General features: G+C 40.7%; 1 protein-coding gene across 7 annotated transcripts in view; it reads right to left on the reverse strand.

Annotated features, from left to right (window-relative positions):
- The window catches only part of GRB10 (growth factor receptor bound protein 10), a 142,400-nt gene that overhangs the window by 65,916 nt on the left and 49,400 nt on the right, over positions 1-27,084 (reverse strand). For 4 of the 7 annotated variants that reach the window (XM_085052215.1, XM_085052213.1, XM_085052218.1 and 1 more), the window contains one exon: positions 16,648-16,741. In XM_085052215.1, coding sequence (XP_084908341.1) covers positions 16,648-16,741 — 94 coding nt within the window. Of the gene's footprint in view, positions 1-16,647; positions 16,742-22,896; positions 22,987-27,084 lie in introns of those variants that run through there. The other 3 variants (XR_014850015.1, XM_085052217.1, XM_085052212.1) reach the window with 1 other exon arrangement.

The following is a 27,084-nucleotide window of genomic DNA, read 5'->3' on the forward strand; positions in this document are numbered from 1 at the left end:
GCTCCGAGAGAGCGTCACCCACTGCTTGGGGAGCTCCCCGCCTGGCAGCCAGCAAACCCCAGTGCATCGGGGGTTTCATTTCAAAGCCACTCCTCTACAACTTCAACAAAGCTTTCAAGTAAAAAGTGGTTGGATTAACCCAGAAAGTTCATTAGCATTTTTCTTCAGGAAGTGATGGATCTGCAGAGCTGGTGCTGAAGCACTATTATTATTATTATTGTTGTTTTTATTATTATTATTAAATTAGGCGTGTCTCTCGTCACCTGATACCCGAGCTAACCTTTACTCCTACTAAGGTTAAACCACGAGTTTTAAAATTTGCTGTGAACAGGTTTGCTGCTGGCTTAGAAAGCATGTTTGAGGATGTAATATAGGTTCCAAAAGTTGCACACAGCAATTAATGAATCAGCTATTCCTCCAAGATAATTAAATATTGCGTTTTCAGCATGTAATAGTTACCTAGCTGTGACCGATGGACTTACAAAGCAGGCAACAGGAATATTTCACATTTAAGGTACTTCTTGTCAAACTTAACAGAACCAAAGCCATGTGAAAAAGTAAAATGCTTAAACACCAGGGTAATTTTGGTTTCTTTTTATCAGTTGCTTTAATATTTTAGTATTAACTACAAATTGTCATTTTGGTAAGTTATCTACAAGAGATAAACTGGGGGAGAGTTATTTGGAATTGCAACACTGTATATAAAAAAAGCCTCTTTTAAGAGCCTGTTGGGGATTAAAATAAATTTACTTGCAGAACATTAGAAATTGCCTCTGACTTGACTTTTAAAGCCGGTACCTGACAAATAATGATGAGCAAGCTTGTCTACCTTAGCTTCACTTCACAGACAAAGGCAGCTGCCATCCAGATGTCGTCTTAGGTGCTGCCTAGCCAGCACCTCGATATAAGCTTTCACTACATTTCTCTGCCCCACTAAAGGAGCAGCGTTTTGGGGCACGCTGCATATGCACACAGACATGCTGTCCCCAAATCGGGTGTCTATTTTAGGCTCTCCTTTCAGGCAAGCCGAGCGGTTGCTTCTGAAAAATCACATGGTCCTTTGGGGTGCAGAATAAAGAGATCTCCCCTGGCCCTGTCAGCAAAGGGAGGATAATTTGTGAGGAATTACTGCCGTAAGGAAGCATGAACCTCCACTGCGTGAGAAGGGAACGCCACAGTCCTGCCACACGGATCCCCAGATGGCAAAGCATATTGCTGCAGTCGCATCCCAAATGGCGGTGTGGAGCCACCGCTGAAGGTGTCTGTACCCCACTCCGCTCAGGAGGAAAACAGTCATTTATAAAAGCTTGGTGACGCCTCCCTCTGCCATGACTATACTGATTCCAAGAACTCTAGTTAATCAATCTGTTTGGTTTGGTTTTTTTTAAAATAAAATAACAACCAAAGAAACCTAATGCCAACCAAGGAATACACCCCCACCACCAACCCCAAGACCAGCAACAATACAAAAGAACAAGTAATCTACATTTACCTTTCAAATCTTCACTGAAAACCAGTAACATCAGCCTAAATTCATTTAGGCCCAAGAAAACCAGAAATGTGCTCATGTTTCTTTTGAACTCACCGAAACGAGTTACCTTTTTTCAGCTAGGCAAAGCACGGTCCTTCGTGATTTAAATTCCACAGGTAAGCTGCACTGTTGAAAATCAGTCAAGATGAGGCTCACCCAGAGGTGAAAGCTGCAGGAGTGCTATGCAGAAGACTCATCACAGTTTGGGGAGAGTCAAAACAAACTTGTCCATTATGCCCGTTTTCTTTCTGAGATCCACGTGCCTGATTTCACAAGTTGTGTGCATTCCCAGTTCAGGTACACAGGGTGTACCCCATGATTTTGAGAAACCAGCCTGCTGCTCTTCTCCATCTAGTCCGTGTTCACGGGGCCCAATCCCCTGCTTAGACTCACCTCCTTGCACGCCCACAGAACAAGGCTGGAAGCAGGACGCAAGATATTTTCCCTCAAGGGCACTCCGTTAACAGACCATCGCTTCTCATGAGGCTGTCTCCACTTCCTTCACCCTACGTGACAAGGATGTCCCCAGCACACTCAAACGAGCTTGCAGGGCACCGATGTCCTGCACTGCTTTAACTCACCCCCACCACTCCTCTGAGGAGAGACGCCCCAAAAACCTGTGGACACAGGGTCAGTGTTCTCAAGAGGTGAGACAACCTGCTCACCTCGCTCTGTTTCACATCTGAAATACAGCCCAGAAAAGCAGAGAAGACTGGTTTGCTCCGCCAGAAGCACGCCCACGTATTTACAGACCTAGAAAGCCTTAGACCTAGAAAGAGGCAATGCGTCAACAGGACAGAGCTCAAGGTAGGCCAGAAGTGTTGCTGCAAAGCCCGAAGGCTCTGAAGGACTTCTCTCAGTGGCTTTTTAACAAAGTCAGCACCTCCAGGTTAGCCACCATGGGACTAATATCCACGGGTGTCCCAGCAGCAAGCTTTCCCAGCTTCGGCTCCCCGACTGAATGACTCATCGATGATGCTACCCTAGCCTCGGAGCTGACCTGTATTTGGGCTTTAGCATATTCCACACTCTCCCTCTGATGTGTATTTTTTCTGCCTAGGCTCTAAAAGTTGTTGTCATCTTCTGGAGATTATTTATGGTTATTCTGAAGCCTAGAAGCTACCTAACTGTAGTCACTGGGCTTATCACCCACTTATCTTTGAGTTGCAGACCTTGCAACTAAAAAACCCATCATCTGCAGTACTTCAGATTTCAGAGGGACTTGGAACACTCTACTGTGGCTGAGCTCTCCAAGATTTTTCAACCACTTAAGGACAAACCACAGAAACATACACAAAAACAGTAAGTCCCTTTTGCTCTTGAACAGCAGCAAGCTCACAAATTAATTGCAAAGATAAACAAAAAAATTAGCAGCCCCCACGAAGCCTTGTTTTATATATAAACTTATTACCATCCTAGCTTATAAAAATTCAGAAGTGCGTGCACATGCAAATTCTTGAGCAAGGTATGTTAATTAGGAGGGTTAACAAGGCACAGGCAGCACAAGACACTTGCGCAGTTACAAATGCACTCAGGCAGTGGTGCTGTAACACCCTAACATCACACTGCTCCTAACCTCATCTTGGACATGGCACAAATTGCCTGCAATCTTGATTTGGACAGAAAGACTTAAATATTGTTACTGCAATCCTAACACCATTAATGAAATTACATACTAATTGCTTTGGTCAGTAGCACCTTATATACTTTAATTACTTAAGCAGCTGCTTGCTGTTAAGAACTCCAAATTTAGCTACATCTCATGCTATATTTTGAAAGAGTTTTTTTGTTTAGCTGGTTTGCCCCATTTAACTCTGGCTTTTTTTTTAGCTGAAAATACAACTAGCTTGACAGAATTTTGTCCTTTTTAATAGGCACGAAGGGACTTAGAAAATGTAACAAATTCAGATTGATATTCCCCTTGAAGCTTCTTGGCTTTAAGAACAGTGCTGCAACCTTTTTCAACCTCAATGCAAGAATGTCAGCTCCTTTGATGCATTTCTCAAGTATCCTCACATGACACAGCTTGCTGAAGTGCTGTCATGAACCACTTGCGGCACAATGTTTACATAAAGGCAGAAATAAATGCTGTGCTGCTTATCACAGTCAGGTAAGTTGAAAGACAGTGATGACTGAAGGTTATTGTTACAATGCTGCACTGTGGTAAGAGATTTTAGTGCAGAACTGAAATCAAATTACAACAGAGTTGTTTTTCTACAGATTTTGCTTATTTTTTTAAGCTATGAATTTTGAGGGGTTTTCCCCCCTCCTTTTATTATGTGAGCTTAAAACAAGTCCCAAGCTTGCTATATCTGCTTTACAGACAAAGTAAGAAATCAGAGTTACAGAAATGTACTATTCCAGTTCATTTTGGGACAGTCTTGACATCACAAGTTTTCAAAGCTACAGGCACCATAAATAATGCAAGACTACAATATTATCTTTTGCTATTTTATTCCCCTTTAAAAAATTCAAAAGCATTTTCTTTGGTATGACAACATATTTTCACTGATGTTCCTCAATCTTTTCTTAGATGAACCTGAGGATCATCTGACTAGAAAAACAAACAAACAAACAAACACAGACTTTGTTTCCTTTTTTGACAAATTTGCAACTTAAAGCACGCGCCAAGGCAGCTGCAGTGTAACGTCAGAATATAGTTACCTAAAAGTATTTTTAATCTTTAGTAGTAAAAAAAAACCAAAGGTTCTTTCTCTTTTCTGATGTGTTCATGCACCTAAACATACTTAACGCTAACCATAAAATGACTAAAACACCAACATATGGTCTCAGAACATGAAATACCTGCACTAAGAGCTTCTGCACCACATAAAGCACTAGAAACCACTTCAAAATTTCCTCCATCTCCAACAGTCCTACGAAGTGGACACTCCACATGGGCTTCCTTTCAACTCGCAGTGAACTAATATTAAGAGTTATCTTGCTGAAGAGCAACACCTTCTTTTATACTTGAATGGATTTCAAATTCTTACTGTCTTCCTCTTTCACCACAGTTGGGTAACATTTCATTGGGAGCTACTTATGTTCTTTTCTACCCTATTAACCTCTCTAGCGTCCACTCTGTCAACAACATCCCCCAATTCTATCCTCATTTGCAAGTCTGTTAGTTGGCCCCTCAAAACTGAGGATGCACTAGAAGACTCTGTCTTCTCACATGCTTTTAATAAAATGCATTTTGTATAGGTCTGCACATTTGCCTGAAATACAAGGAAAAGCAAACACCCAGTTCAATAGAAATGACTCCACATTTCTACTGTTTTTCCTGTTAAATATCTGTATTTCTAGCCCACTATAAGCGTCTCAGAATGCTTTTATTGCTGCATTTCATTTCACTTGTCAAACACGAATAAACTTCCTTCAGAGAAAGTGGTTTTTTGCTATTACAAGTACATTAGGAGATGTGCCAGCACAGCTGTACCACCAAACCCCTGGGAGATACCAGACCCTGGGGAATGCAAATGGTCTGAGAACATCTCTTTTCAGGGCAAAGTCATCAGCACGGAGATCACCAAGTCTTGCTCAAACAACCTCACTGTAAGAAAGGAGGCATTCACCCCAGCCATGCCTTCAGCAAATTTCTCTGATAGTCTCAGTTTGCCTTGGAGCCAACAATCTGCCAGATTCATCTCTGAACTTGCTCTTCAGAAAGAGATCTCTCTGTTTTGTATTTCACCAGCATAACACAGCAGGAGACATGTATCCTGGCCCCAAAAGCTCGGCACTACTGCCATACAGAGGAAGGGTTGAGAGGTTTTTTTGTTTTGCTCTGTTTGGTCATTTTCTTAAACAGAAAGTTTATAGAGATACACAATGGTAGAAAGATATTACCACAAACATAAATACTGTATTAGTAGACATCTTGGCTCCTACAGTAATGAAAACAAATTAGATCTCTTTCAATAGTTTCATTTCAGCTACATACTAAAACCATCTTAAAGAAACTCCATGGCTTTTCACTGTGCTTTATGCCTCAAGTGTTTTTAACTTATCTCTTTATCCCACATTTAATGCTATTTTTTTTTCAGTAAATGTTCCAATGTCAACTGGCAAGTCTGGTTGCTGTTCCCAACTTTAATTTCAACCCCCACATGCACAAAGCTTCAAGTACCCTTCAGCTTAATTCACTGACCTCCTCCCTACTGTGAGTCAAGAATTATGCACCATCAATCAATCCACATTTATAGTACTTAGAAGCTGCATTATCTCTCATCACTTCCATGTCACAGGCTGCATGCAAACAAGTCAATTTACAGGAAGGCTACCCTTCATATCAAAGTAATATCCTATGGTTTACCCAATGTATTAGGGCACAATCTCACATTTCAGTCTTGACTTCATCTCTTCAGAACAGGCTCTCAATATCGTGAAAAAAGCTGAAGTGAGACTTCAGCTCCAAAAGTGCACACACCCTGCTAAGCAGATCTCAACCACATATCGACAGAAGTTCTGCAATAGCAATATCCTCATTTTGATGATGGGGAAAATGTAGGTAGACATCTACAGTGATTTGTTTCATGCCATGTAGAAGCTGATTTGTTGAACGAGTGCTTCTAACTCTTTGCCCTGCTCCACACTGGTACAGTGGCCAACCCCAGTGAGTGTTCCCCAGCTTCCACTCAGAGGGGCTTGTGGGTTGTGGAGTGGAGAGCCCATGGTTGCTTCTGCATGCTCATGTAAAGAAACATACATTTGGCATCATCATCCTGCCATGATTTCTGCAGTCCAGTTATTCTGAACAGTTTATGGATGCCTGAGTTATAGATGGTTAGCTACCACACACGGGAGCCACGTCCGCTGCTGCCATCATCACCTGCTACAATTTGCAACCCCTCATTCCCATCTGTGCCTGAGACTCCGTGCAACGCCACAGCGCAGGCTTTGGACATTTGTTACTCCATGCAGCTTCCAAAGGGAGTGAAAAATTACCATCCCCCCCACAAGGACCCTCCTACCTATAAAGTTGCCAGCCAGCCCATGATCAACCCCATTCTTTCAGTAAGGACTGCCTGTAAATACAGACAGGATGCTCTGCAGAGATGCAGGGCTTACAGAAAGAACCAGAAAGTTCCTGTAATCAAAGCCTGTGCCATTTTACACTCTTCTTGCTATCTGAAGTCTGACGTCATTCATGAATCTTTAATCACTTTTTAAACATAGTCACTCATGTTGATACTTAAATAAAGACAACTCTGCCACTAAGAAAGCCTACTTTCACATTCACCCAAACCCATGGAAATTTATTAGCCAAATATTTTTAGTGACTTTTTTTTCTTTGGTTATACCACAGTGTATGTTCTTTTTGACATAACTAAGTTAAGGTATACTTGCTGATACAGACCATGAGTGCATTCCAGTGTAATTTGTTTGTCTCAACTAAAAGAAATACGTTCCCATGCTGGAAAAATCCTAAAATCTGCAGTCCTCAACTTCCCAGTCATCTGGCAGAACCAGTCTTTATTTTATACACAGATTAGAAAAGACATTTCTAAGAAAGACCATGTTTAAACTATAACTTGAACTGGGCATTTTCCTCTCAGCTGTACAATGTGTTATGTCATTATGTGACAATCCCATTTTTCTACTATTTAAGCCCCTGAAAATTGTTTTAATATGCAGAAAAGGATACTAAACCCTTAAACCAATTCTATACTTGTTCAGACTGCTTAACCTAAATTTGCTGTAGTACTGTCAGCCAACTTCTAAAATCCATTCAATTTTTTTGCACAAGGCCAACTTTTGTTTAGCTTTTATAATTCTTCCTCTAATTAAGACCAACTAAAAAGTGAAAAGGAGGAGCACAAAGTGGTTGAATCATAAGGAATCCTAAAGCAACAGAAGCCTTTGCCAGCAACTGTGGTATCAGAAATATGCCTCATTTCACTATTGCAAACAAGTCTTACCTCACCCTTGTTATATTTCTTACCCCTGGAAATGTTACAGAGCTAGACATGGCTTGGTTATTATTTTGCTTAATAATTTTATTTTTAAAAGAGAAGCAAAGTGCATTTCTGTATTCATTTCTATGATGATAAAGCTCTGCTTAAAATATGAAGATGATAAATAGGTAAATTAACTCATACTTTTCTTCACCTGAAGCACTGGAAAGAAGAGACAGAAACCAAAGGTTAGGACACTTATTAGGACAAACAATGGAAGGAAACTAAGAGCTATACTGCCTGTTCTCCACCCTCTCACTACTTTGACAGAGACCAAAAATACAACTTTGAAGGTCAGGGGAAAACAAAAATCCAGAACTTGGATACACATCTCTCAGAATTGTTTGCGGACAAGAGGGCTGCACTGTGTCAGCTATTAAAAATTACCTGCATCACAAGAGACATCAAAGGTGCATGGGAAGCCAGAGACAGAACAAAAATCAGTTCACTGTGCTTTAAATGGGGATGGGAGTAAATCAGGACTTTATCTCATTAAAAGGATTTCATTTTGAAAAGAAAAAAATCCAATCTGATTCCAAAATTGTTAAATGTACAGGTAAACCCAGGCTGTCAAAAGGTTTCTTGCAAAGACAAAGTCTAGCCAATCTCAATTCAGGAGCAGCTTCTGACATTACATCTGCCTCTGCTTCACCACACCACTGCTGCCACACTCTTGGAAGTCAGTGTCATAGCAAATGGGGTCCATTTTCCCCCATAGCCTTCAGAAAGCACAGAGACACAGTTAACACTGCGCACTTGAGAAATCTGGCAGCTTTTACCAAAGTAGAGAGATTTAAAAAATAAAATAGCCTCCCCTCAACAGTCACAGTGATTTCAAACATTCCATGTGCTGCAGATAAATGGCAATCAGCTTCTGACAGATGATACTCTTAAACGTCCGAATAAGCAGAATAGATTTATTTCAGACTTGAACACACAGTCGTGAAACCAGATTAAAGCCCTAGAGCTTTCCATGTAATCAGATACTGAAAGTCAGTTCTCTCTCCATTAAAGCTGACCTTGCATAGTGACATTGTACTTTTATCTCAAAAATTAGAGATACTTCTTAAAAGATTATTTTTGAAATATATAACAGACAGTATAGCTGCAGTGAGTACGGATTGTTTCCATCTCTAAATATACCCTTTCCCTTCACATGTCAAATTGCCTTTGAAACTTAGAATTTGATTTTGGTTAAGGTGTCGGAATTCAAAGTTAATATTCTGATGTTGCAGAGACACTGTTTTTACTGAATAACTGCCATTGTTATGGCGTGATTAAAAGTCAGGCTACATAATAAATCAACTTTCTTAGCTGGAAAGCTCATTAGTACTGAGACTATTTTAAGTGCTCACAGCCATGTTTTGACATTTGGCTATAACACCTTCACTGAAAGGTTCAAAAGCTTCTTACATAAAGCTAAATACACTTAAAACATTCCTCCTAACAGGGAATATGCAAAACCCACAAACATGAAGGAAGAGGGTGTACTGGCAAAGGCAAGAATTCAACTCAGCCATGTTCAAAATGTCATCCAGAAGCTATCAAAAGAGACTTGTTTATACTATTAATTTCCATCCTTTTGCTCTCACATGTTCACAGTAGAAATTTATTCAGATTAAAAAAGAAAACGTAAAAGCAATACAGGTATGCCAGAGAACATATGAGCTCATCCCAAGATTTTACAGTTAACTTGCCATTGATTAAATTAGAAGAGGTTATTTCAGATCACTAAGCTCAATTTTGGACCATTAACTAAAAAGGAAGAAATAAGCTGCCTAGGAGGTAGAGGAAAGACCTGAGACCAGAATTGTCCCAATACCTGTTGGACAGTATAAATAAGTATATAAAATTATTTTAAAAGTAGGGAAATCTATCACATTTGGGAGGAAATTACCATGAGATGTCCCCGAGTGCATACCCACAAACAAAGAGAGAGGGCATCCCATGCTGCCTCTTGCATTATCCAGCTAAAGGATGCAAAAAGAGCAGATAGATTTGCTCTGCTTCAGTGGTAGCAGGAAATGCACATACTTTAATATTAAAGACAAAAGTGAATTTAAAAGGATATTTGATTTTGCAATTGATTCTGCAGTGCCTCTCCCTGTTTGATTTGTGATGAGTTTCTTAAAGAGTCATCGCTGTAGGCTTATGCTAGTACTAAGCTAACTTGTTTTCAAGGAGGTAACACATAAGGGGTGAGGGAGGAAAATGCCCTCTGAGATGGGTCTGTAAAGAAGCAAGAGAATCTCACCTTCCCCTCCCAAAGCCTTAGACAAGAATTAATAACAAGAAAGGAGTTTCTAACTACACTGAATTCACACTTTGTGAATCCATTCCCCTCTGTGCCATGGTAACTGCAGATACAGATCTTGAAAGAGAAGGTGGAGGAACATTATCTGCGGTATAAAAAATCCCAAACTACTGTTTCAAATGTCAAACAACCATACAGCTTCAGTCCCCGAGGGATGAGTATGCTGTGTTATGGACTATCCTGAGCACAGAACCCAATTTCCCAGTCCAGCTCCACTTGCTCTCCCAATGCAACTGCTCTGCCCCAGCAACCATCTCCCCTCCAGCACAGCAAGAAGATCATTGCAAACCTGGTAATAACTCTACCATTCTTCCAAAGGCCATGGAAAAAACCCAGACTTAAAATTTACTCTGACAGTCACATAAACAGGGAAAATTAATTTTTAATATTGTAGGACTTCTTGGTTTAGGCTTACTTAAAATTCTTAATTTTTTCTACATTTCAACTTGTAAAAGCTCCAATGAAGAAAGGCTGCAAGGCAAATCTTATACAAACAAGACAGTGGATTCCTTCCCTGCACTGAATCCTACCTTGCCAGAGAAATTTGACAGATTGATACACTGAATCCTGAGAGATTATAAACAGGCTTAAAATACCATGCTTGTCAACCATGAGATATTACAGTGCTTTTTTATTCCTATCAGGTGGCTTCAGAGGAACACAATTAATTTTAAATTTGTCCAAAAGCGATGATTTGCAAAGCTGACACAAAAAAGTTGATACATGAAAAATAAAATAAGAAATAAAATTTAAAAATGCAATAAAAATGAAAGAAAATCCATCAGTTACCTACAAATGCTTTTCTTTGAACATACAACAGTTTAAATAATTTTTGGTCTGTTTCTTCTCATTTCACTGATTTCACTCAATCTTCATTATATTATGTACAGAGTCTTCCAGCTAAACTCAATGAGTTCAGTACATCTGTCTTCTGTAGCTCGCTGCAAATCTCTGAAACAATCTGTACTAAACACCAATCTACTCTGTCTTTTCATTTTTTTTTTCAGAGTTCTGTCAGCCCAAGGGTTTGGAAACTAATCTAATGAGGGAAGTTAAACTTCTACACAGCTATTACGGGTGCCCTCCTAGTAGCTGTGCTAACAAGATTCATCACCAAACATAAATGGAAGCATTCTCCAAAAGAAGACAAAGGTACTGTAATGAGCTAGGCAGGAAGCAGGGCCTCCGCTCTCTGCGTAAGATTAGTCAGTGTAAATCATTTTGGCACTAATGGTGTTTTTTTCCTAAGGCTGGACAATGACAACAACATTTACACAAAGCACAAGAATTCATGAATGTCTGGCAGTATTGTCTCTGAAATACAAACAATGTTTGTTTTTCATTCTACACTTTCAATTCAGTACCAGCTGGATTCTGCAAAAAACATGAGTTAGTTCTGATACACCAGATAACCAACTCATCCCAGTCAGATCCCACAACTGAAGCATTTCGGAAGCAGCACTGACTGTTACTAAACACACTCCTCCTTAACTACAGAATGAATAACAACAATGCCTCAACCTCCCATGCCTATCCTGAGGCAAATACAAAAGAAAATACATTAAAAGCAAGTTATAACAACAGTGGTAGAGAAAAACAGTGCTACACAGTACTGTTTCTCTGTTACAATGCCTACATCTTAGGCATCGTAATATTTCACCTATACCCATGCTCATTCAAAAGTCTGCCTGCATTTACATGGGCTTATATTTTTTCGACCCAGGCAGTGTGCTAGAGGGGTAGCTTCCACCATGCTGACATTTACTGTCTCTATAAAACTTAATATATTAGTGAGTAGCCAGCGAGGTACAGGACAGCATCCACCTCAAGAGTTGGCTGCATTACAATGAAAGTTGGCAGATGCCCTGGATCCCTCCAGTTTCCCTGGGAGCCATGTGGTCTGTACATACAGGCAGGGAATCTAATGCCAAACCCATCTACAACCAAAGCATACTCATCGTCTCACTACGGCAAGGCTTCCTACCATGACCAACCAAGAAAGACCAAAGGCTGCTGACAAAGGACAGCTGTTGGCTAAAACAACTCTGATCACCATTTCCTTTCTGCTGCTGGAGCCATGTGGGTGTACAGCCAGAGATACCATAAGGCTCAGCTCAGCTCTGCCTGCAAACTGCAGTGACAAAAAGCATCAAGTCCAACAAGCGCTGAGAGTGCCTCAGGAAAGGAAGACTTCATGTGAATGCACTAATAAAAGGAAGATAAATCTTTCATCACAGACCTATAGCAAAACATCTGTACAGAAACTGACAATCATCCCACAAGTACAAACATACAGAAAGTGCCAGAACCACATGTCTAATACTTCTACTAAAAGGCAAGGTGACAGAATGTACCTTATTTATGCCTGGCTTTAAAATTCTGAATAACAAGTAGCTACGCAATCCCAAAAAGTACATGTCAAGTACCAATAAAAAGTATTGCCCATAAACTTCACATCTGGGACGGGAGTTGGCAGTATTTGCTGCTTGCTAGAAAAACAAACAGAAAAAATGAGCTCCAAAACATGCATCAACAAAGAAAATCCCAGAAGTACGGAGCAAGAAGAGAAACAGCAGTGGCATGGCAGGCAGCTTAAACCCCCTGAAGTCCAAGAGTCAACAAATTCAGTTGGACTTACAGTTTTCTGTAGCATAGTGTATTTTGCCATCATAATTCATATAGCAAAGCTCTTCCACAGTAGCACAGGGAAATCTATGTGATAGCTTTGTGGTTGCTACTGAGACACATTCAAGGTTAAATTTGCCAGCATCACACAGCAGCCAAGAGGAAAAGAGGCTGCACTGCTAGGATACTTGGGGGAGAGAGAAGAACCAGCAGAATCCTTTGGGAAGGGACAAGGGAGAACGAATGCTGGCACCTATCAACTCTATGGAAGGCCTCTAAATGGCATCCTTGTGTGAATGCAAGGGCTGGAATTAAAATCACTACTATGGTTCCCAGCTCTGCCTCTCTCTGCTGCTCTACTGGACAGAATACAAATACTGTAGGCTACACACTGCAGAAAACTTGTCATTGCAAAATTTTAAACATTTGTGACTGCTGAGTGTTCTGCAAAGTGAGAAGGGAAAACTTTGACAAATAACAGTAACTGTCCCCTCCTGAGCATGCTCTCACTTCCTCTTTCTCTTGGTGTTTTTTAAGATGGTAAATAACCATTTTCCTTGTTTCTTCACCTCCTACCTTTTCAGAAAAGGCCACACAGTTTAGACAGATTTTTCTTCTCCAAGCCTACAGATTTTACTACAGCTTCTGGAAGGACTGTTCCACTAATACTTAGACTTGCTGGTTATTAAATGCCAAATCCTGGCTGGCTGTTCTTAACTTCTTATAACTTTTAATAGGTATCTGAAGCATATCTGTTCCTTTACATTAGTGGATACTAGTATTGTTCAGCAAGACAGGTTGTTCTTTCCTATTACATTTAATTTTTGAAGTAGCTTATGGGGAATATAAGAAAGACATCACAGTTCACACTCTTTGCATTTAGAACCTCTACAAAACTTGCCCAATTAGCAGAATCATTGAAAAGCGAGTACTAAATAATGGCTTAAGATACAAAAATACTTACTGTTAAAGTAAGCAAGTTTATTAGCATGTCCACATCTAAGCAGTTATTAAAGTGTTTCTAGGAAAAAATACTATTCCATCTGCACTCAATTTTGCACATCAGTTTCACATGAAGCCTTCCTATTCTAAAGCTTCCTCACTTTGCAGAAGTATTGTCTGCTCCCCAATCTTTACAAGATACTCTTTTGAGAGAAGAAGCTGAAGAGTTATAAAGCATCTGCTTGTGTAAAAACAGTGATTCAGCAGGAAACAGGTACTTGAAATACCCTTCACAAGAAAGGGCTTATTCACGCCAGGACAGTTGGCACAGCTATCTCAGTCTCCACTTGAATGCTCTTTTTCCAGATTGTGTTAAAGGGATTCAGATGCCTGGGAAGAAGCTAATCACCATTTTTATAGGCTGTGGAAAGCAGTCGTGGTTCAGAATTGCAGGTGCTTGTACCAAAAGCTCTCCCAGTGAAAAGCAAAGGACCACAAGTTAATGTTCAACAGAAACTGGCAAACCTGCTGCGCTCACTGAGCAATGTGGTCAGGTGTGAATTGCAAGTGCACACATAAAACAACGTAACAACTACGGCTGCTCAAAGTTCAGCTGCAGCGTTTAACACACAATACGCTAAAGAGAAAAAGGCAGAGAACACCTAACACAGGAATTATTTTAGCCAATTCTAATCTGTCCACAATTTCTGCTCATGCCAATCACAGAAAGCTTTATGTCTCCTAATAGGTACATGCTTAAGTCAGCAAGTAATGTTGCATATAACTGGAAGCAAAACTTGCCATAGTTTGTTGCAAATATCTTTATTATCAACGCAATCAAGGCATACCACCTAACAGATTAATTTGCAGTGGTTCTGCAAGTTGCTTTTGGATACAGGTTTACTCCTTTAAGTTTTAAACCAGTGTCAGTGCCAGCAAGGCTTCAGTAGAAAGTAATGGATAACAAAGTTTAGTGTGACAGTAAGAAAAGCAAACAGTGGCCACAGAATGTAAAAATCCGTTTCATGTTAATAATCTAATCTTCCTATTTATTACGTGACTAATATGACTGTATGGGAGCTAGTTCAGACCGTGGCACAACTCCCTGAGCTGAAGCTCTTTGTGTTGTATGTTTCTATGTACTACTCGTTAATCTGGAATTCTAGAATATATGCCAGCTCTAAAAATACTTGTACTTTCAAGTTCTTGGACACGAACATTTATTTCATATGCTATGAAAAGAGTGCAGATACTCCTACTTGGACAGAACAAACAAACTCAAGACATGATGTAACATCAGGCTTATGGCCACTTCCATTTCCAAGGGGGTACCAAAGCAGAAGGTAACAAGCCTGTAAGGTACCTTGCTTCCCGCCAACACTGCAAAAAGACAGAAATCCTACAGCCCAGCTCAGCATTAAAGGCCACCTTTTTGCATTTAGGTTTCAGTTCTTAATCCATATCACTAACATAACAGTGTCAAGATTAATACTATGTATTTACTTGAGCAACAAAATGAGAAAGATTTTAGAAATACTGGATTAGATTGCTGTCATTCAGGTGACATAGAAGAAAAATCCTAAACAAATTGTGGATGCATAAGTGATTTTTACTTCAAAAAGTATTGGGGAAAAACATTAACTGAGTCCTGCTTGAGAACCAGGCATTGAATTGCCTATGCAAACCCCCTATGCAAACTATTTTCTTTAAAGACAGCTGTTTCCTAAATTAATTTGGACCACCTCATACAGATATTTGTCTAGAAGTGGCTGAGAGAGAGCCACATATCAGGTGACACTGTATGGATCCTTTGCAGTACAACAATACTGATAGAGGGAAAGAAGGATCTGAAAAGGAAGTGGGAAAACGTCAGGCTGCAAAGCTGGTATTTTGCCATCAAAACACAGTATTACCTATTTCATCTATAAATGTTCAGACTTCAAAAGCAGCAGCCACATGCACCGTAACACATGAACTCAGACCACACAGGGTGTGTTCCTCCTCTCCTAAAATATCCCTTGATAAAGGGGGATATTTACAAATAGCTTCAGAAGTCACGTGTATAGATCTGTTCCTCTATTTACACATCCTGAGATAGGTGAAAATAACATAACAAACATTATTAATTCCAAAACAATTGAAATACTGAATTTATAAACTGTGTTCTATGCATGCAAACATGCCACAACACACTTCCTCTGCTACTGCAAGTTTTAGACTGGATTACATTTCAACCTGTTGCCTTCTCTTTTCAATTGAAAGCAAAGCCTTAAAAACACCAGAAAACTTGAAGCATGGAAAGGAGAACAAGTTAAAATACAATCCTCATTACACTCTGGGACTTGTTTGTGAAACTTTAATTGTCTTGATAATCTACAAGTCATGAAACTCGAGTCTTGTTGCCCTGGAAAAATTAAAAAAGCTGGATTTCTAAAGGACAAGTTAAGCATGTCATGTTTGGCAAATATTTTAAGTTTAATGTGCTTGTAATCTTTTTTGTTTCAATAGTCTTGTTCTGCCTGCATTACTATTAGTTGTTGCACTGATGAAACCACATTTGAAGATGACCTTCAAGGACTTAGTTTCAAATTAAACCATCAGAAACCCTGAGGGTAAGAGGGTTCACTGCTTAAGAGAACACTATTATCAATAATTTCAAACCTAACAAAATAAAGCTGAGCTGAACAGTCTCTGTAAGAATAGTAACTGTTGTCTTTTAGGTCTCTGAACAGACAGAACTCAGAGAAGACAGAGTTTTAAGATTTGTTTTAGCTTTTTATGAATGGTCCTGTTGAATAGCAGAAGCTTAACTATTACACCAGCATAACAACCACTCCAGTTTAGGGCTATCGTTTCCCAAATGAGCTGATTTCTGTCATGGAAAGTAAGCAAACATGCTTTTTTTTTTTTTTCCTTCTCCTACTGCAGACATTAAGCCAGAACCCTTCTTATAGCAGTCAAAGATTTTTTTTTAAATGCAACCTTAATATTACAAATACTGAATTCAATGTCAATACTTCCCTCCTCCCCACTACCTGAAACAGGAGAAAATCCCTGCCACCCAGGCTAGTAATCCCATCTTGGGCTACAAGGGTTGAGATGCATACAAGTTCTTCATCATCTTCACTCACTGGGAAAAGGACAGGTGTGACAGAAACAGATTTCTTCAGCTTTCCTTCTCCAACCATCCACAACATTTCTTTTTTTCCCCCAATAAGAAGGAGAACTGGCAACATGGAGGCAAAACCATGCCTGCATTCCCATGCACTCTTCCTTACCTTGGTGGTTCAGGGAGATACGGTTAGATGGTTCTTGGAAACCCGGTTCCACCAGATCCCGCCGACCATGAGCTGAAGTCTGATCTACATTGTCCTAAAAATGGAAGAGCAGAATATCTTATCAAAACCAGGCATTCTGTACTCCCTGCAAACTACATTACACAGAGTCAAACCACCAGTACAAAACAAAAAAACCCTGCCATGCCTCTGAAAGGAGAAACCAATGTCAGAGAAGGTGGGGGAGCAGATCACAGGAGGACACTAGGCTGTCACATTAATACGTGTGGCAGGGATCCAGAATCAATGACTGTGCCTGTTGGCTCATCTGCACACCAGTTTGCGTTTCAAACTGAGAAACAGTGATGTAAATGCACTTCCTAGTTTAACAAAAGTTTCTTCTTGCATCAAATTATGAGGAGGCTTGGGGCTTTGTTTTCTTTAATTCCAAGTCTGTAGCTTAGGGCTTTGTAACTAATTAACTGGACTGAAACAGATTCAGTAGTGAACTACTAAACCTCAAGAGAAATCAGAAGTTCAGTTTAGATAAACATCCATGGCTCTGGATGCCAACCTGTTGTTTTTTTCATACTGGAACTCTCACAAGATCAAGTTTCATGAAGTTTTAACACAAACTGAATTTGGCTAAGTCTAAAATACCACAGTTTCTCACAGATCGTGCCAAAGAAGACAACTAGGAGAAAGCAGGAAAATTGAATTATAAACAGGAAAATAGGAAAAGCAAGATAAGTCACATTTTAGAAGTATGAGAAGAAGATTTAGAGTAGATACATACAAAACTGGCATATCTTTGCATATACCAGCTAAGGGTGGGTATGGAAAGTGCATAAAGTTGACTGCATTGATACATTACCAAGCATAAACTGCTGCAGTGATATACGTGACTATATACATGATCCCACTGTGCCCAAAGTGTGGGATAAATACACAATGGCATGACCTGCTTTTATGTCAAAACATAGGAACCACCTTCACAGCAAATGACATTGTAATTAAGGCAGAGCAATAACATGCACACAGTGAGCAGCAATACAACTACACGCAACCGTGAGCCCTCAGTCCAGCATTTACAGACTATAGGTAGTGTTTAGGGACCAGAACTGTATATAGGTATAGCTCTACAGTATAGGAAATAAATTACCTCTTCATCAGAGAGACTGTCTCAGCAAATGCTTGAGCTTTGATTCAAGTACTCAAGCACTGCTCTCAAGTGTCATCACCATCAGGGATCAGTTCAGGAGCCCACAGGCATTTATAAGACAGAAACTGACAACAGTGGTATGACTAAGGAAGGTTTATATGAGTAAACACAGTATGATAAGATACAAATGGCATTCATCTATCTATGCCAGATACAACTGGGACCACTCAGACTACTGCCTCCATATTGGCTATCTCCCCTTACAGCTCTTTACATTCTTTGCACTGATTTTCACAACACCGGTTGTTGTTTCACACACCACATCTCTTGCTTGAGCTTTTGTTATTGCTTCTCAGGAATCAAAAAACCCCCAAACCACATCAGACCTTGTGTCAGCACAACTGTCTTTGTCCTTACTTTCTTGAAACACAGCAGTGTTTGTTAGCTCTTTCACTGGAGCTAACACTTACTAGGAACAAGCAACTCACGAGCTCCTGTTTTCATCAAGTCCCTTGCAACCACAGGGCATTGCATTCTAACATTACTAATGCTTCTGGAGCAATAGTCATTCTCATTGAATTTATCTCATTTTCTCTAGAACACCACATAGACATCACTGGTCTGGCCCACATCATCTCCATTTTATATTTCAGGCAAAAAATTTAGGGCTAACAGTACAAGAAAGCAACTGCAGAAAGGACATACAAAATTATGAGTCTGCTCCCCAGAAAGTTCAGCTGTAATTTTTCCAAGGTGCCAAGGGCAACAGTGGGAAGGAGATGCTTATCTAGGAAAAGTTTCAGTCAAAGCTGAAGCTGACTGCTCTCAGTACAAAGGCTAAGAGGTAAGCATTGCAGGCATGAAGAACTCAGCAGAACATCCCTGCCTAGCACAGAGCTCTTCTTTGTGTGTCTCCCTCCATGCAATTCAACAAGACCAATTTTTATGGGGTAACTAAAAGACCACAGATGCAGTTGAACAGCATTAGCTCCACTTCCCAGGAAGAAGTCCCAATGTCTAAGGCATGGATGCAGTGACATACTGCCTTCTTGCCTGGGAAGAGCAATAGGGCATCCCAAGAGAAATAAAAGCTGGAACAAGAAAACTAGTTATAAGCCAACTGTCACACACCTAAATGTGTTTTCAGTTACCCCAACATATAAAAGTCCCTTCTGGAAGGCAAGATTCATGAATCAAAGGTGAACAAAGGTGAAATGGGGCCGAGATGCATCATTTTACATTTGGGTTTCCCACAGCAGTAACACACACTTAACTAAGAGACCTTATTTCAGGCTTTCACCTGGCTCCAGGCCCATAACTCTTCAATTAAACCAGACTTTTCTTTTTTTTTTAACTAGCAATTGCCAAAAAAATTACAGGAATAGGATACACCCTCTCTGGAATCACCTTACATCTGTACCAGAAGATGCTGAGAACCACAGGCCTTACTCACAAAGTAAGGCCAAAGCCATGGTAAGGCAGATCAAAGCTTTCAGAAGCAGAGATTATAGTGACTAATGACTGCTGATGCTGCCCTTATAAAGCTGATGCCCCTGCCTGTTTGGCTCGGTGCAAATGCCTCCCCACAAGATCCAGAGAGTTCTCCTGCAGCTTGAGCAAAGCAGGGAGGCAAAGGTTTCCTCCGGACACTGCGGGCCAGCAAAACCCAGGTGCTAAAGCAAAGCGACAGGCCGTGCATAAACAAAGCCACACCTGTTGGAGCAATGCAGGCAGTGGAGGGGAAAAGGTAAGGGCGGTGAGGTTTAAAGCGCCAGGGTAGTTTCACACGACCCTCCGGAATCTGTTTGTGTCCGTTGTGCGCACACAAACGCTGGCGCTCGGCCAGCTGCACTGCAGATCACACACTGGAACAAGGGTGAAAGAATAAAGGGGAGGGGGGCAGGAAATAAAGTTATATAATTGCTCCGTGCCAGCAGCCTTGCTGTTGGGCCCCAGCTCGGGGCTGAGGCCGTGGCCCTCAGCAAGGTGGGCACCTGCTTTGGTCTGTCACCATCCCCCTGCTGCAGCTGAAAGTAGCCTCCAAGTAAAGTCATTTGTTTGCTTCATGCTTTAATCCCCAGCTCTCCCTCCTCTTCCAATAAATGCTCTCAATATGAAATTAAAGCACGTTACTTAACTTACTGTACCATCCAGCTATTGTAGTATTTTTAGAAGCTAGCTGAGCATTAGCCCTCGCTGACTCGTTTGCATGTGCTGTTTTCTCTGTCAGTCAGCATCTGCAACCAAGGATGATTTAATCCAGTGACTAGCAAGAGTGCTAGAAGGACCCGAAGCAGGGTCCTTTAAAGCATTAGCATTTCATAAAGCCAAACACACCATCATTACAGGTCAGATTACAGTGTCCTTTTGCAAACCTATGTAGCACGACACAAAATGCGACGTGCTTGCATCGCCTTAAGAGCCAAAGTCCACTCATAGACAGTGTTATCTCTACGTATCAGTAACCAGGACAATCTAGATTTATTTTTCAATCTATAACCAAGCCTTTCAACTTGCACTCCTTCAACTATGACATACAATGTTTGCTGCTGTTTGTGCTAGCGTGATAAGCATTTCAGTTATCTAAGAAAACATTAAATCACATCTTTTAATCAGAGAATCAGCCAGACATATACTACAGCAGCTCTGCTGTCTGCACACATGCTCTTTAATCACCTCCTTGGCTCCAAGTGCCACTGTTCCCACCTGCAGTTTAGCTCAGGAGAGTATTTATCAGTATGAGACAGCATTATTAGACAGACCAGTGTGTTGCTACTACTCTACTGCTGCTTCTCACATCCTAGTTTTTTCAGCAAAGGTTATCCAGTCAGTCATTCAGGGTAATCTTACACATAAATAGGGCTTAGAGAAGGGAGAAGGCAGATTTGAAAGTACAAATAATGCAGTATCATTTATACTTCCCTTCTCCCTCATTCTTTGCAAAGAAAGGGGTCTAGCATTATCAGACACAGAGTAGCTTTCTGGAGAGGCCTGGAAATCCCCTGTTACTGAAGGCTTCAGCCTCTTCTAATTTCAGCAGTCGCTGGAAGTTTACGAGATGAAGAAAGGCTACAAGTGGCAGCACAGCTTCTCGGAAGCTCCTGGGAGCATGGCCAGACTGAGGATGTCCAGACCACCAAGACGACAGTCCCTGGTTTTGGATTTACTGTAGCTGTCTGCAAACCCACACTGCCATGCCCCTGAACAAAAGGTTCAATTGAGCAAGAGTCACGCATACTCATGCCAGCAGCCCCACAGCAACAAATTAAGATCATGACATACTTCTGATGTTTGTACACCGTCCAGCACAACAGAAAACAAAGTCAGACGTGCTGACGGGTCTCACCGCAATTTAGGAGACTATCAAGGCAGATATGCCTCAGTTTGCAGAGGGCACTCCTGGCAAACAGGAGCTCCCTGCCAACCTGGAGGTGCTCCTTCATCACACCAAGGTACAGGTCTTAAAACTAGCTGAGCGTAAAGAGAAGATTAGTGAAGTCATTATTTGAACCACCACAGCTTTGAAGTACCTTATGTTAGCACAGACCAAGGAAGCTATTGCAGAGTACTCAAGTGTAAGTGGTTCCCAGAAAAAAAAGCAATTATAAAAATTCACTGAAGAGGTGAACACCAAGGACTGTGAAAAACTGGACACAGCTCCAGGCTTCAGGAGCAGAAAGGGGATATTTAGAGAAATTACACTCTCTCTTTGTATCTACAACTTGTTGCTCTTAGACAAAGGACACAGAGATAGACAAACATTTCTTTATCTGACCCAGTACCGTCATTCTTAACATGCCCCTGGAGTTTCCTTAGGCAATGAACAGATTAGACAGCATTTCTTCTGAGGACTGCTTCATAAGATTCCTCACTTTCCAAACAAAAGACTGTTTGCATTTATGTAAAGTAACTTCCTGCACTGCTTTTTAAGCCACGCTGATTCTTTATACCATGATTTTGCAGCTTTGGTTTACTTGAAGCATCAAATGTGCAAGGAGGATAATAGGCTCAATTATGCTAAGTGCCCAGTAGCCAGCTATTCATCTAAGTAAACTTTTCTATAGCTCACTGGTATTCCACAGCCATCCAGAGTTTCTGCTCGCTCAATTTTACTCTTAGCCCTGTGAAGGCAAACACACAGGCTACTACAAGAATAAATCCAACTGATAGATCCAGACCAATGCTCAAGTTCTAATCCAAACTCCACAGTTCAAATCAATTAGTAATTCATGTGACCCTCACTTAAAAATACAGCAGCACAATCCCCTGCCAGACAGCTGTTTGGTACAATGTTTTTCAGCAAGCTTCTCTGGAGTTTGAGGAAATGTGTCCCAAGTAAGAGTCCTGAGAGTAGTGCAAGGCTCTTGGGTTTGTCCAAAGTCACTACTTTGCAAATGATTTCAAGTTTACTCAAACACAGCATGTATGTTTTACTGTTTTCTGCCAGAGTGCTTAACATGTCATACAAATAAAGAAAACACAGGCTTTGCACACTAGGCAAAAAAAAACTTTAAAGCGCATTCTCAGACAACCCACATGTTACATAATTAAAGACCTGTAACCTGGTTTCCTGCCTCTTAACTATAGTCATTTGACTAGGTAAGAGCCAAGTGAAAGGCTCAGTAAGTCAACAGAGTAACTGTGAACCTAGAATTTTAGCATTCCCATTGCTAAGAGAGCTTGTACAAACATGGGCTTAAAATAAAGCCACTTAGCTTTGTCAAAAGTTGGGCTCTCTCTCCTGAAGTAGCAAAGCCACTAACTGCAGGAATCCTGATTTTACAGTACTGGCTGTCAAGACTGGGAGTAATAACCCTAGAGACCAAAAACAAACAAGCCAGCTCGGGATTACAGGAGTAGCAAAGGCAGCAGCACATTCCTCCTGACACACCACAGCACCTCCGATCCTCAGTGCCACAAATCACCGAAAACATGCGATAACCTGGCAGGGCACACAGACCTATTGTGATCCACACATTCCTACAACCCTCAGCAGACTTACCAGCCCACCACGCAACACACACGACAGCTACAACAGACCAGGAACGAGCAAAGAGAGAAGGAAAATGAGGCTGACAGAGAAGACAGACCTGCGTCCGTGGTCCATGTCTCTGCAGTGGCAGAGAATTTGTTAAATGAATCACAGGAATTATATTACATCCCATGATACAGGGGAAGGCAGAAAGGCTTGTCAGTCTGACCTTGGAGGAACTTCTCTCCCGACCCCCCCTGGGCTTTAGAAATCCACCGATCAGAAATCCTTCATGTCTGAAAAAAATTGGGGGGTTGGACCCTGTTGTCAGCACTGAAACCCCATAGTGTGCATGCCCCGATTCAGTGCAGTGCTTCTTCCTAAAAGTTATGGCCCGACACAGTTACAGAAGCCACTGCTATAGCTGAGCCAGAAAGTTATTTTTCTGAAGGTGCTTCAGATTTATTTTTAGGAGTCTAGTTGTGTGACTTATCACTACCTGCATTGCAACTGCTGTCAGGGCAAACCAAAATCCACTGTCACCTACCAGCCAGCTTCTTGCTGTCAACCCTGCCCCCACTCCAAGTGTCTCTTTGGCATGCAGGAAATTAATTAAATAATTAATTAATGTAGTCTGGCAAGAGCTGGACCACAACTAGCAACCTCCAACAGTATCTGGCAGCAGTTTACCCCTAAAAGGCTTTTCCCCAGTAAGGCAGGAGTGAGCATACCATGTTAGCTGACAGCTCCAGCAATGTAATTTTGCAGCATGCATACAAGCTAGCATTACAGATTCAGCTTCTCCAGGCTGATCTTTGCAAAACTGGCATTAACAGGGTTTTCAGCACTCCTGAACCCAAAATGTGGCAAGAACTCTCTCACTACATGCAGTCCTCTTTAGTAGGAACTAACCACTTCTGCAAAAATTGAGCTGTCTCCCTGTACTCTCCACAGAGAAATTGGATAGTATATTCCACAGTGTGCACTCTTTGGACCAGGCTGCCATTTACTATGGTAGAAGAACATTCAATACATCATGGTTGCTGTCTTTTAATCAGCTAGCAAGGAAGGAATCCAACTGACAGGCTTAGAAATGCTAAAAGCTTTGTTCTATTTTTAATGAGACTAAAACCACTGCGGCTGTTAGAGACAGTTTACATAGTTTACAGCTAAAATAAAGTATTGAAATACAGAAAAGAAACAATTGCACAAAGTTCTCAGTGAAAGCAGTAACTCCTTAGAGGAGTCTTCACTGATGAAGTACTTACAAAAATAAAGCATTTACTTACTGATAAACAATCTTTTTACTACTTTTTTTTTTTTTTCACAAACTAGGTTTCTTTTCATTTCTAACAAAACACCACTGAATAAATTAAGTTTATACTAGGAAATTCCTCACAATAGAAAAATCGCATGCTTACATGGAGATTTTGTTTCTTTTGCTGGTGCCCACAGAACCTGATAATGTATCTTTAGCTTGTACTTAAATGTAAGTCAGCCTTACCTCCAAAGCAAGTCACTCTCACTGGCAAGGGACTGCTACTGACAAAGCTACATGTTCAAAGCTACATCCTTTGCTGCATCTTCTAAGCTCTTTGGTTTTGGTCAATACTGACTCAACCAATAAAATCCCCGAAAAAATCTGGGTTTTGTGAGGGAGAACTGTACTTATCAATTCGAATTAAATTTAGAAATTGAGTTTTGCCACCACGAGAAAGTATAAACTAAAGCAGTATGTCATATTACTCTTCTTTTTAAAGAGGCTTTTCAGTAAGATCTTGTACCGAAGAACTGACACTTAACAGACTACACTACTTAAATTGAGCCAAAAGCACAAGTTCATACGTGTTAACTACTATAATGGATGGTGCTCACACAATCTAAGGGAGTAATGCAACCCGCAACAATGTGGTGTTCATAAAGCCTTTAGCCTACTCAAAAATCTTTACCAGGGTCACTTTTCATGTTTTGTCCAAGTTTCTGAAGTGCGTGGTCAGACTATATTCCTTCTTCATCAGAAAGACAAAAAGAAACATAATGGGAATGAATATTTGTACCCTGGTGCAATGGAAAATTTCAGCATGTCACACACTTGCTAACACACCTGTCCAATCTGAGAAAGCATCTTCAAAATTATTTCCTTTTAGATTGTATTTAAAAAAAAAATCTCCATATATCCTTTTGGGGGAAGCTGTGAGACAGAAGGTACAGGACATTTGATCCTTTCCAACACACTGGCCTCCCCATGCTCAGACCTGTGAAATACAAGGTAGCTCATCTGTTCTACTTGGCATCAAATCTACTACACTTTGGTTATGGCAGCACTGCTGGCCAGCTGCTTCCAAGAATGCTGGCTTTGGGAGTCAGGTTTTGACAGCATCCCTCTACCACGTGGACAGGAGATGTTCCGCAAAATGCCTTGGACAGTGTGTCCCAGAACAGGCTAATGATGCCCTGAATTAACCTTGGAAGGCTCAGTGCTTGGAAGGATGAGCTGGTGGACTCTGGGTCTGGCACAGCAGCAACATATTTGTGTGTCTCAGGCCAGGGAAGGGAGGAGAGAAGGGAAGACACCACCTGGGTTGAAGGAACCACTATTTCCATACAAATGCATTCTCTTCAGGAATTATATTAGTATTTTAATTATTAATATATCAATATTCAAATGTCTATGTTTTGGGAAGTGGCAACCACAGCCAGAAAACCTACATTGCATTTAAGTGTATGTAAGCTTACAGCTAGGAAGCCCTAGACATCAAGACAGATGAAACTCTAAGTAATGGAAGCAGCATGAAACAAAGGAATTTATACCATCTGAATGTGGGTCTGCTCTCTTACAGGCAATAGTGCTGCCCTCCTTCAGTCTTTGTGATGTTCAAACTGAGAATCTGAATAGGCCAACAAGTGAAGATGGCTCTTCACAACCCTCAACAGAAGCGAAAAAATTATAAACCTCCTGTGGGGCAGGAACCACTGTGCCCACACAGACCATTAAACTGTCCATTTACCTGACATAAGCGTGCAAAGTAACTCTCACCTGCTAACGAAATTGCTCTTCAAGTCTTCAAACTGAAAATCTGACCAATTTTAAGTGCCATGTTGAACAAACTCATACAAGACTGCTTTGCCATCCTTCCTTGTTTCAACTATTAGCAACATGGACCTCATCACTCTATTTTCTAGCCAATTTGCTCAATTGCTGACATTTAGGGTGTGCTTGGTATCCCTCCCCTCCTTCCCAATAGTGATCCTTGGCACTAGGTACATAGTTAACTAGGTCTAGAACTGCCTTTCCCGTCTGATCAAACCTGTGATCCTAATTACCTGGACCACAGAGTGTTCTGCTCAGATAAAGAACCATTCTGTATTGCCTGTTACATGGTGCCATCTGCCCCAGAACACATTGCACAGTTCAGACAAGGGCGTTTGTAGTTCAGCTGACTTGCTCTCAATTAGATACAGAACTAACTCTTTACACAGCTCCAAACAGCAAGCCTTACCCAAAAAAAGACATTTCTGAATCTTAGATATGGAGTAAATATTTATACACTTCAGTTGACCACTCTATATCCTGCTTAAACCTGACAGAAATCACAGACACCTGTTTAACGCACAATATTTATTAATGATTAATAACCTAGAATGAGATTTTGTATTGGAACAGACTGCTGGGCTCTCCCCTAACCAAATATCAGGGTTACACTCAGAGCAAATCAGTAATGTAATTCATGCAAAAAAATGCTGGAGCAAAAGAAACAGTCTGTAATATATGGTACTTTAAAAAAAAAAAAGTTCTTTTGTACTGCTTACATTGCAGTAATGGGTTACTTCGTAAGCCTTCAGAATCAGAAAAAAAAATAAACCAAATGCCACATCATTACCAACAGAACAAGATGCCTAAATGTCTGCATTTCTTTCCTTAATCAGGTATGAATCTCATTTAACCTGTGCAGCTTTAAGAAAGTCACATACATAACTGCACCTTTCACAGTGATGTTCAAAACAGCTTTCCTGTAAAAAAAAAAAAGTTTTCACAGTAATGCTCTATTAGACTCCATAAAGTTGCTACCCCCACGTGTTAGCATACAATGGTTGGACAAAATTACAAATACAAATGATGCTGTAGTCTGCATTACAGAAATACCTACATAGAAATTGTCAACTCATAACTGCTGGAACAGCTGGAACAGTGTTTGAGAAATGACTGAATATGGCACTTAATGCCATGGTCTAGTTGACATGGTGGTGATCAGTTAAAGGTTCGACTCAATGATCTTAAAGGTCTCTTCAAACCTAAATTATTCAG

The sequence above is a fragment of the Lichenostomus cassidix genome, chromosome 2, assembly GCF_008360975.1.
Source record: "Lichenostomus cassidix isolate B80296 chromosome 2, HeHo_3.0, whole genome shotgun sequence".
Lineage (NCBI taxonomy): Eukaryota > Metazoa > Chordata > Aves > Passeriformes > Meliphagidae > Lichenostomus > Lichenostomus cassidix.